Here is a 12,616-nt window from a genome sequence, read left to right as displayed (position 1 = left end):
ATCCTTCTAAACTCCATTGAGTATAGATCCAGAGTCCTCAAATGTTCCTCATATATTAAGCTTTTCATTCCTGGGACCATTCTCGTGAGCCTCCTCTGAACACGTTCTAGGGCCAGTACATCCTTCCTGAGATATGGGGACCAAAACTGCAAACAATACTCCAAATGTGGTCTGACCAGAGTCTTTTAAAGCCTCAGAGGTACATCCCTGCTTTTATATTCAAGTCCTCGCAAAATAAATGCCATGATTGCATTTGCCTTCCTAACTACTGACTCAACCTGCAAGTTTATCTTGAGAGAATCTTGGACTGGAATTCCAAATCTCTTTGCACTTCAGACTTCTGAATTTTCTCCTCATTTAAAAAATAGTCCATGCCTCTATTCTTCCTACCAAAGCGCATGACCTCACACTTTCCCATGTTGTACTCCATCTGCCACTTCTTTGCCCACTCTCCTAACCTGTCCAAATCCTTTTCCAGCCTCTCCATCTCCTCAGTGTTACCTGTCCCTCTACCTATTTTTGTATCATCTGCAAGCTTAGCCAGAATGCCCTCAGTTCCTTCATCTAGATCATTAATGTATGAAGTGAAAAGTTGTGGTCCCAACACCGAACATTACAGAACACCACTTGTCACCAGCTGCCATCCTGAGAAGGACCCTTTTTTAGATTAGATTAGATTACTTAGTGTGGAAACATGCCCTTCGTCCCAACAAGTCCACACCGCACCGCCGAATATCCCCACTCTCTGCTTTCTGCCAGACAGCCAAGCTTCTATCCATGCTAGCACCTTGCCTCTGACACCATGGGTCTTTGACTTACTCAGCAGTCTCCGGTGCAGCACCTTGGCAAAGGCCATCTTGAAGTCCAGGTAAATAACATTCATTGGCTCTCCGTGATCTAACCTGATTGTCACTTCCTCAAACAATCCCAGCAGATTTGTCAGCCTTGACCTTTGATGAAACCATGCTGACTTTGCCTTATTTTACAATATCCTTGCAAGTATCAGAAATCTCATACTTCACAATAGATTCCAGGATCTTACCCATGATCAAGATTAGGCTAATTGGTCTGTAGTTTTCCGCCTTTTATCTTACTCCCCTTTTAAATAGGGCGTCACATTAGCAATTTAAGTCTGCATTAGCACTCAAGTTTTAACCTACTCTGTTTTGTAATCCTTGCCAGTAGTTAGAGATGTACAGCATGGAAACAGACCCTTCGGTCCAACCCGTCCGTGCCGACCAGATATCCCAACCCAATCTAGTCCCACCTGCCAGCATCTGGCCCATATCCCTCCAAACCCTTCCTATTCATATACCCATCCAAATGCCTCTAAAATGTTGCAATTGTACCAGCCTCCACCACATCCTCTGGCAGCTCATTCCATACACATACCACCCTCTGCGTGAAAAAGTTGCCCCTTAGGTCTCTTTTATATCTTTTCCCTCTCACCCTAAACCTATGCTCTCTAGTTCTGGACTCCCCGCCCCAGGAAAAAGACTTTGTCTATTTACACTATCCATTCCCCTCATAATTTTGTAAACCTCTATAAGGTCACCCCTCAGCCTCTGACGCTCCAGGGAAAACAGCCCCAACCTGTTCAGCCTCTCTTTGTAGCTCAGATCCTCCAACCCTGGCAACATCCTTGTAAATCTTTTCTGAACCCTTTCAAGTTTCACAACATCTTTCCGATAGGAAAGAGACCAGAATTGCACGCAATATTCTAACAGTGGCCTAACCAATGTCCTGTACAGCCGCAACATGACCTCCCAACTCCTGTACTCAATACTCTGACCAATAAAGGAAAGCATACCAAACGCCTTCTTCACTATCCTATCTACCTGCGACTCCACTTTCAAGGAGCTATGAACCTGTACTCCAAGGTCTCTTTGTTCAGCAACACTCCCTAGGAGTGCCCAACATGTCTCCAATGAGTAAGGTTGCCGGGTTGGGGAGGGAGATTTAACAGTAAATCATTGGTCCCTCAGACCTGTACTTACACTTGATAAGATCCCAGCTGTTGTGACTATGTTCTCTACTCCACGTTCCTGTCCATCCCTTGTACTTTTCAGATTGACTCCCTTCTTGGTCAAGAATCTAATTCAGCCTTAAAAATATTCAGTGGCCCTACCTCCGCTGTTTTCTAGGGAAGAAAATTCCACACACCCTGGCCCTCAGAAAAAATTCTCATCTGCCTTAAATGGGAGACACCCCAAATTTTAGACCGTGTCCTCTCGTCCTAAAACACCCCCCACACAAGGGGAAACATTTCCTTAACATCCATCCTGTCAAACTCCTCAGTGTCTTGCATTTCAGTGAGACACCTCTCATTCCTCTAAACTCAAACACATTCATGTCCAACCTTTCCTCAGAAAATAATCCTTTCATCACCAGCGGAGAGTGGTGTGTACCTTCTCCGAAATGCTTCTTGTGCTGTTATCTTTTCTCAAGTAAGGAGACAAAAGTTGTACACAGTACTCCAGAATATACTGCCCATAACCTAATCCTCACCAAGACCTTGTTCACCCATGGCAGCTGATCATGTGCCTATTTTAGCTCCTATATAAATAACACCTTAAAACTTGCATCCTTATTTTTAAATCTCTCCTTGGCCTCAGCACTCATCTCTGAAATCTCCAGCCCCCCACAACCCTCTCGGACATTGTGCTCCTAGATTTTGGGCGTCATGCAATTTCCCAGTGATGGCAACACCAGCAGCTGCCCAGGCCCTGAGCTCTGGAATACACTCCCTACATCTCTCTACCTCATTTCTTTACTCTAAGACATTTTAAAGCCTAGCTCTTTGACCATGCTTTTCCCCAATCGTGTCCTGTACAGAATGGTTTCATATCTTGTGTTACACTGGTCCTGTGAATAGCCTGGAGGATTTTATTACATTAAAATATGTAACTGTATAGCAACTTGTATTTATTATTGATTCCAATGCAGTAAGGTCTAGAATTTTAGTCATTTGGTAGTACAGAACGTGAGTATTATTGAAATGGTGTTTTGTCAAAGCTTTTCATCTTGTACTTGTCAAGAAAATATTATATTTGTTTTTTTTATTTATTGATTTGTGGGATGCGGGTGTCACTGGCTGGGCCAGCATTTATTGCCCGTCCCTAGTTGCCTCTGAGAAGGTGGAGGTGAGCTGCCTTCTTGAACCACCGCAGTCCACCTGATGTGGGTTGACCCATAATAATATTACAGAGGGAATTCCAGGATTTTGATCCAGAGACACTGAAGGAACAGCGATATATTTCCAAGTCAAAATGGTAAGTGGCTTGGAGGGGAACATGCAGGGGCTGGTGTTCCCATGTAACTACTGCCCTTGTCCTTCTAGATGGAAGTGGCCACATGTTTGGAAGGTGCTGATTGAGGGTCTTTGGTGAATTTCTGCAGTGCATCTTATAGATCGTATAAGATGCTGCTACTGAGTGTCGGTGGTGCAGGGATTGGTTGCTTGTGGATGTGGCGTCAGTCAAGTGGGCTGCTTTCTCCTGGATGGTGTCAAGCACCTTGAGTGTTATTGGGGCTGCACCATCCAGGCAAATGGGGAGTATTCCATCACACTCCGGACTTACGCCTTGTAGATGATGGGACAGGCTTTGTGGAGTCAGGAGATAAATTATTTGCTGCGGTATTCCTATCCTCTGACCTTTTCTTGTAGCCACTGCATTTATGTAGTAAATCCAGCTGAGTTTCTGATAAATGATAACTTCCAGGATGTTGATAATGGGGAATTCAGTGATGGTAACATGTCAAGGGGTAGTGGTTAGATTGCCTCTTTCTGATGTCCTGGAGCTGAGATGACTGACCTCCAACAACCACGACCATCTTTCTGTGTGTCAGGTATGACTCTAACCAGTAGAGAGTTTGCCCCCTGATACCCATTGATTTCAGTTTTGCTAAGGCTCCTTGATGCCACACTCCGTCAAATGCAGCCTTGATGTCAAGGGCTGTCACTCCCCTCTGGAATCCAGCTGCTTTGTCCATGTTTGACCCAAGGCTGTAATGAGGTGAGGAGCTGATTGGCCCTGGCAGAACCCAAACTGGGCGTTACTGAGCAGGTGCTGCTTGATAGCACTGTTAATGATGCTACACTTTACTGATGATCGAGAGTAGACTGATGGGGTGGTATTTGGTCAGGTTGGATTTGTCCTGCTTTTTATGTACAGCACACACCTGGGCAATTTTCCTCATTGTTGGCTAGATGCCAGTGTTATAATTGTCCTGGAAGAGCTTGGCAAAGGGAGCTTGAAGTTCTGGAGCACAAGTCTTCAATAATATGGCCAGACGTTGTCAGGGCCTGTAGTCTTTGCAGTATTCAGTGTGTTCAGCTATTTCTTGATATCACATGTGGTGAATTGAATTAGCTGAAGACTGGTACCTGTAATGCTGGGAACCACTGGAGGAGGATCATCCACTCAGGAGGTCTGGCTGAAGATTACTGGGAAAGCTTCCGTCTTAGGATTTGCTCTGATGTGCTGGGCTCTTCCATCATTGAAGATGGGGATACTTGTGGAGCTTCCTCCTCCAGTGAGTTATTTAATCATCCACCACCATTCACGACTGGATATGGCAGCACTGCAAAGCTTAGATCTGATCCATTGGTTGTGAAATTACTTAGCTCTATTGCTTGCTGCATGTACTGTTTGGTGGCTTCACCGGGTTAACACCTCATTTTCAGGTATGCCTGGTATTGCTCCTGGCATGCCCTCCTATAGTCTCCAATGAACCAGGTTGTTCCCCTTTCTTGATGGCAATAATTGATTGGGGGATATGCCGGGCCATGAGGTTACAAATTGCACTGGAGTATAATTCTGCTGCTGTTAATGGCCAGCACCTCGTGGATGCCCAGGCTTGAGTTGCTAGATCTGTTTGAAGTCTGTCCCATTTAACACACAACACCTGGTTTCGGTCCAACAGTTTATTTGGAAGTACAAGCTTTCAGAGCACTGCTCCTTGGTCAGGCAGATAGTGGGGCAGCAATTCACCAAAGGATTCTCAGACCACTTCCATTGAGAAGGACAAGGGGCAGCAGATCCATGGGTAACCACCGCTGGCAAGTTCCCCTCCAAGGCCCTCTCCAACTGGACTCGGAAATATATCGCCGCTCCTTCACTGTCGCTGGGTCGAACCCCTGGAACTCCCTGCATATGGCTATTGTGGGTCTACCTACACCAAGTGGATAACAACTGTTCAAAAGGGCAATTCACCACTGCCTTCAAGGGCAACTAGGGACAGACAATAACTGCTAGCTCAGCTAGTGACATCCACATTTCCAGAAATAATTTTAAAATCTCAACCAATAGGTGGCAGCCTGATCAATCAATTAGATCAATCTGCCTGGTTTAAAATGTAATCAAAGGCAATTTAACTTTCGATCATTATTAATGAATGCATTCTATTTGGTCATGTTCTGACCTGTCAGAGTCTAATGTCAACCAATCATCTTTCCCCATGAATCATTATTCTTGCAAGTTATCCTGATGAGAACAAGACAAAATGCTAAGGCAGAATGTATTTTCAGCAATATTCAGACTGAGAAACTCTCTTTGTGGTCTCCTCTACATTGGGGAGACGGGACGCCTACTCGCAGAGCACTTTAGGGAACATCTCGGGGACACCTGCACCAACCAACCTCACTGCCCCGTGGTCAAACACTTCAACTCCCCCTCCCACCCTGCCGAGGACATGCAGGTCCTGGGCCTCCTCCATCGCCAATCCCTTACCACCTGATGCCTGGAGGAAGAACACCTCATCTTCTTCCTCAGACCCTCCAACCCCATGGTGTCAATGTGGATTTCACCAATTTCCTCATTTTTCACCCCCCCCACCCCAGAATGCTGCCTGACCTGCTGCGCTTTTCTAAGACTGGTGTTTTCCTTAACTTTCAGAACAGCATTCCCCTTTGAACCAAGGGCTGCATGTGCCACTGTGGCTGTAGGCCAAAAGAACTCTATGTAAGTCATACCTGTCCCAGAGCTGTGTCATTACACATCTGGCCAAGATGATTAAAAGTGAATTTTTGTATTTTCTCTCCTCAGTTGAGCCCAATGTACTTTCCAGCTATCCCTGTAACTTTCCTTATTGAGCAGCCAATGCCATTCCAGCCACTGGCAATTTTCTGCAGGATCAAAGATCCACACTGACAGCGACAAACTCTATTCAGTGCAAGACCCTGAACAAGGAGCTGAGAGAGGGAAGTGATGCATTGAATGGACAGCAACACAAACAGGCACTTGGCCCAAACGTTCTTCACATCATCAAATCTTGGCCAGTGGATGGCACTTATAGACAATGTCCTAAACTGCACCAAGCCAAGTCTTGCGTCCCTGGGGATGACTGCATCCAGCAGGATGTTACATAACTGATTGATGTGTTCCATAAGTAACCAGCGAGGAGGTGTGGTATGATCCTTTTTTCCAATGAGAGACAATGTTCATTTGTTCAGTACAACACAGCCATCGCAAAGGGTCATATCCATCCATGGCACAGTATATTGATTGAAACATTGTTTTTGACACAGAATTAACTCGAGGAGGGTGGACAAAGACTCACCTCTGCAGGTGCAGCAGTGTTTTGATTTTGTCTTTCTCGTGACCATTGCGGCCATTCGTCAGTTTGTAATTGCCGAAGAAGGAGATGCAGCTGGAGCACTGGCAGCCGACCAGAGGAAACGGAAAGATGGAGCAGCTTAGAGATGCATCGACCTGAAAATCAGGGCTAAAGCGGAAGAGAAGACAACCACACTTAGCAATGATGAAGTAAAATCACACATTACCAGAAATCAGATCACAGGGCATTGCAACCCTACTCACACAGAAACATCACGGCCAACAACACCCAAGTCTACATCTTTTCAGCCACCGATTTTCTCATTTACATCTGAACTGGCTTGCAAACTTGTGCCTCATCGTCTTCATTGGTCACTACAGATCCTTCCCTTCATAGTTCTTCATCTTTGCTCCACTGCCATCCTTCCTTCCCTTCCCTCCACATTGTCATCCATCCACCATCCATTAGGAGTCAGCGATGGCATTGTGGATAACATTGTTGCCACAGAATCAGGAAGTTCTGGGTTAAGGTCCCACTGCAGGGACCTGAGAACAGTCCTGCAAGAGCACTATGTTTGATTAGATTAGATTCCCGACAGTATGGAAACAGGCCCTTTGGCCCAACAAGTCCACCCTCCGAAGAGTAACCCACCCAGACCCGTTTCCCTCTGAATGACGCACCTAACACTACAGGCAATTTAGCATGGCTAATTCATCTGACCTGCACATCTTTGGACTGTGGGAGGAAACCAGAGCACCCGGAGGAAACCCATGCAGACACGGGGAGAACGTGCAAACTCCACGCAGACAGTCGCCCGAGGCTGGAATCGTACCTGGAACTCTGGTGCTGTGAGGCTAACCACTGAGTCACCATGCGGCTTGGAAGTGCAGTTTTTTGGTTGCCTGCAATTCTGGTCTCCTTCCTATCGGAAGGATATTGTGAAACGTGAAAGGGTTCAGAAGGATGTTGCCAGGGTTGAAGGATTTGAGCTATAGGGAGAGGCTGAATAGGCTGGGGCTGTTTTCCCTGCAGTGTTGGAGGCTGAGGGGTGACCTTATAGAGGTTTATAAAATCAGGAGGGGAATGGCTAGGATAAATAGATAAGGTCTTTTCCCTGGGGTGGGGAGGGTCTAGAACTAGAGGGCATAGGTTTAGGGTGAGAGGGGAAAGATATAAAAAGAGGCAACTTTTTCGTGCAGAGGGAGGTGCGTATATGGAATGAGCTGCCAGAGGAAGTGGTGGAGGCTGGTACAATTATAACATTTAAAAGGCATGTGAGTGGGTATAGGAATAGGAAGTAGGAAGGGTTTAAAGGGATATGGGCCAAGTGCTGGCAAACGGGACTAGACTGGGTTGGGATATCTGATCGGCATGGACGAGTTGGACCGAAGGGTCTGTTTCCGTGCAGTAGAGCTCTATGACTTGTTTTTCTCTCTCTCTCTCTCTCTCTCTCTCTGTCATGCTGATATAAATATCCCAGGTTACAAACCCATAAAGAAAATCAGCAGGGGAGTATTCCCTGCATACTATGTGGATTAAGGAAGGTGAAATCTGTTTAGAGGTGCAGGACAAGGCGAGATGCTTAATGAATACTTTTTGTTTCCAAGAAGTGAATCAAACAGGCAGGGACAAGGTAGGACTAATAAATTAAACTGCATTTATTTCAATGCAAGGGGCCTAATAGGGAAGGCAGATGAACTCAGGGCATGGTTAGGAACATGGGACTGGGATATCCATAGCAATTACAGAAACATGGCTCAGGGATGGGCAGGACTGGCAGCTTAATGTTCCAGGATAGAAATGGTACAGGAAGGACAGAAAGGGAGGCAAGAGAGGAGGGGGAGTGGCATTTTTGATAAGGGATAGCATTACAGCTGTGCTGAGGGAGGATATTCCCAGAAATACATCTAGGGAAGTTATTTGGGTGGAACTGAGAAATAAGAAAGGGATGATCACCTTATTGGGATTGTATTATAGACCCCCCAATAGTCAGAGGGAAATTGAGAAACAAATTTGTAAGAAGGTGCAAAACTTGACCTACTCTTGGGAAATAAGGCAGGGCAGGTGACTGAGGTGTCAGTGGGGGAGCACTTTGGAGCCAGCGACCATAATTCTATGAGATTTAAAATCGTGATGGAAAAGGATCACGAAGTCCAGATCTAAAAGTTGAAGTTCTAAATTGGAGAAAGGCCAATTTTGACGGTATTAGGCAAGAACTTTCGAAAGCTGATTAGAGGCAGATGTTTGCAGATAAAGGGATGGCTGGAAAATGGGAAGCCTTCAGAAATGAAATAACAAGAATCCAGAGAAAGTATATTCCTGTCAGGGTGAAAGGGAAGGCTGGTAGGTATAGGGAATGCTGGATGACTAAAGAAATTGAGGGTTTGGTTAAGAAAAAGAAGGAAGCATATGTCAGGTATGGACAGGATAGATCGAGTGAATCCTGAGAACAGTATAAAGGAAGTAGGAGAATACTTAAGAGGGAAATCAGGAGGGCAAAAAGGGACATGAGATAGCGTTCGCAAATAGAATTAAGGAGAATCCAAAAGGTTTTTACAAATACATTAAGGACAAAAGGGTAACTAGGGAGAGAATAGGGCTCCTCAAAGATCAGTAAGGTGACATTTGTGTGGAGCCAGAGAAAATGGAGGAGATACAAAATGAATATTTTGCATCAGTATTTACTGTGGAAAAGGATATGGAAGGTATAGATTGTAGGGAAATAGATGGTGACATCTTGCAAAAAGTGCTGGATGTCGTGAAATGGTTAAAGGTGGATAAATCCACAGGACCTGATCAGGTGTACCCGAGAACTCTGTGGGAAGCTAGAGAAGTGATTGCTGGGCCTCTTGCTGAGATATTTGTATCATCGATAGTCACAGGTGAGGTGCCGGAAGTCTGGAGGTTGGCTAACGTGGTGCCACTGTTTAAGAAGGGCGGTAAAGACAAGTCAGGGATCTATAGACTGGTGAGCCTGACATCAGTGGTGAGCAAGTTGTTGGAGGGAATCCTGAGGGACAGGATGTACATGTATTTGGAAAAGCAAGGACTGATTAGGGATAGTTAACATAGCTTTATGCGTGGGAAATCATGTCTCACAAACTTGATTGAGTTTTTTGAAGAAGTAACAAAGATGATTGATGAGGACAGAGCAGTAGATGTAATCTATATGAACTTCAATAAGGCGTTCGACAAGGTTCCCCATGGGAAACAGATTAGCAAGGTTAGATCTCATGGAATACAGGGAGAACTAGCCATTTGGATACAGAACTGGCTCAAAGGTAGAAGACAGATGGTGGTGGTGGTGGAGGGTTGTTTTTCAGACTGGAGGCCTGTGATCAGTGGAGGGCCACAAGGATCGGTGCTGGGTCCTCTACCTTTTGTCATTTACATAAATGATTTGGATACGAACATAAGAGGGACAGTTAGTAAGTTTGCAGATGACACCAAAATTGGAGGTGTAGTGGACAGCGAAGAGGGTTAGCTCAGATTACAACAGGATCTGGACCAGATGGGCCAATGGGCTGAGAAGTGGCAGATGGAGTTTAATTCAGATAAATGTAAGGTCCTAGGGAGTGTTGCTGAACAAAGAGACCTTGCAGTGCTGGTTCATAGCTCCTTGAAAGTGGAGTCGCAAGTAGATAGAATAGTGAAGAGTTTGGTATGCTTTCCTTTATTAGTCAGAGTGTTGAGTACAGGAGTTGGGAGGTCATGTTGCGGCTGTACAGGACATTGGTTAGGCCACTGTTGGAATATTGCGTGCAATTCTGGTCTCCTTCCTATCGAAAAGATGTTGTGAAACCAGAAAAGATTTACAAGGATGTTGCCAGGGTTGAAGGATTGGAGCTATATGGAGAGGCTGAACAGTCTGGGGCTGTTTTCCCTGGAGCGTCGAAGGCTGAGGGGTGACCTTATAGAGGTTTACAATATTATGAGGGGCATGGATAGGATACATAGGCAAAGTCTTTTCCCTGGGGTCGGGGAGTCCAGAACTAGAGGGCATAGGTTTAGGGTGAGAGGGGTAAGATATAAAAGAGACCTAAGGGGCAACCTTTTCACGCAGAGGGTGATACGTGTATAGAATGAGCTGCCAGAGGATGAAGTGGAGGCTGGTACAGTTACAACATTTAAGATGCATTTGGATGGGTATATGAATAGGAAGGGTTTGGAGGGATATGGGCCGGATGCTGGCAGGTGGGATTAGATTAGGTTGGGATATCTGGTCGGCACGGACGGGTTGGACCGAAGGGTCTGTTTCCATGCCGTACATCTCTATGACTCTATGTTTAGTATAGAGGAGGAATCTGACAAGATAGCTTTAGAAGGGGAGATGTTGGGTCCAGTGGATAGGGTGGAATTTATGAGGAGGAGGAGGAACTGGAAAAGCTGACCACAGGTAGTGTGGCTTGAATTCCAGGTTGTTGGAGAATATGAGTATGTCTGGAATATTGCGAACAGTTTTCCATCTCCTTATCTGAGGAAGGATATTTTTGCTCTTGAGAGAGTGCAGCAAAGTTTACAGACTGATTCCTGGGCTGGCAGGACAGGTGTACAATGAGAGATTAGGATAGTGTTCGTAGAGTATGGAAACAAACCCTTCGGCATGGTGGCTCAGTGGTTAGCACTGCTGCCTCACAGCACCAGGGTCCTGAGTTCGATTCCCGCCTGTCTGTGTGGAGTTTGCACATTCTCCCCGTGACTGCGTGGGTCGCATCCGGGTGCTCCGGTTTCCTCCCACAGACCAAAGATGTGCAGGTCAGGTGGATTGGCCATGCTAAATTGCCCACAGTGTTAGTCAGGGGGAAATATAGGGTAGGGGAATGGGTTTGGATGGGTTTCTCTTCGGAGGGGCGGTGTGGACTTGTTGGGCCGAAGAGAATGGTGGAGAATCTAATCCACACTGACCATGTTCCCAAACTAAACTTGTCCCATTTGGTCCATATCCCTCCAAACCTTTCCTATTTATGTACTTACCCAAATGACTTCTAAACGTTACAACTGTACCTGGCAGTTCATTCCACACACTAACCACTCTGTGTAAAAACATTGCCCCTCATCTCCTTTTTAAGTAGTTCTCCTCTCACCTTCAAAATATGCTCCCTAGTTTTAAAAGCCCCTACCTTAGGGGGAAAAAATACTTTCGCTGTTCACCTTATCTATGCCCTTTATAAGGTCACCCCTCAACCACCCATGCTCCAGTGAAAAATTCCCAGCCTACCCAACCTATTTTTATAACTCACCTTCCATATTCAGCAAAATCCTGGTAAATGTTTTTTGAACCCTCTCCAGCTTAATAACATCCTTCCTATAACAGGGTGACCGGAACTGCACAGAGTACTCCAGAAGAGGCCTCACCAAAGTCCTGTGCAACCTCAACAAGATATCCCAACTCCTTTCCTCAAAGGTCTGAGCAATGAGGCAAGTGTGCTAAATGCCTTCTTATCCACCCTTTATAACTGTGCCACAAATTTCAAAGAATTATGTACCTGAACCCCTGGGTATCTCTGTTCTACAACACTACCCAGGGCTCCATCATGAATTGTATATGTTCTGCCTTCATTTGTTTTACGAAAATGCAAAACCTCTCGTTTATCAGATGTTTCAGTAAGAACAGAGAAGATGGTAAAAGAGGGGGAGGTGTGGCATTGTTGGTCAAGGACAGTATTACAGTTGTAGAAAGGATGTTTGGGAACTCGTTAACTGAGGTAGTATGGGCTGAGGTTAGAAACAGGAAAGGAGAAGTCACCATGCTGGGAGTTTTCTATAGGCCTCCGAATAGTCCCAGAGTTGTAGAGGAAAGGATAGCAAAGATGATTCTAGATAGGAGTGAGAGAGGCAGGGTAGTTGTCATGGGGGACTTCAATTATCCAAATATGACTGGGATCACTACAGTACGAGTACTATAGATGGGTCAGTTTTTGTCCAGTGTGAGCAGGAGGGCTTCCTAAAACAGTATGTAGACAGGCCAACAAGGGGCGAAGCCACTTTAGATTTAGTACTGGGTAATGAGCCTGGCCAGATGTTAGATTTGGAAGTAGGTGAGCACTTTGGAGACAGC

At 45.5% G+C, this 12,616-nt stretch overlaps 1 protein-coding gene across 2 annotated transcripts in view; it reads right to left on the bottom strand.

Moving 5' to 3' along the window:
• The window catches only part of LOC122550137, an 81,445-nt gene that overhangs the window by 15,570 nt on the left and 53,259 nt on the right, over nucleotides 1–12,616 (bottom strand). For both annotated transcript variants that reach the window (XM_043690777.1, XM_043690776.1), the window contains one exon: nucleotides 6,562–6,726. In XM_043690777.1, coding sequence (XP_043546712.1) covers nucleotides 6,562–6,726 — 165 coding nt within the window. The remainder of the gene's footprint in view (nucleotides 1–6,561; nucleotides 6,727–12,616) is intronic.

The sequence above is a fragment of the Chiloscyllium plagiosum genome, chromosome 5, assembly GCF_004010195.1.
Source record: "Chiloscyllium plagiosum isolate BGI_BamShark_2017 chromosome 5, ASM401019v2, whole genome shotgun sequence".
NCBI classification, from domain to species: domain Eukaryota; kingdom Metazoa; phylum Chordata; class Chondrichthyes; order Orectolobiformes; family Hemiscylliidae; genus Chiloscyllium; species Chiloscyllium plagiosum.
This window is presented reverse-complemented; position numbering and strand designations above follow the sequence as displayed.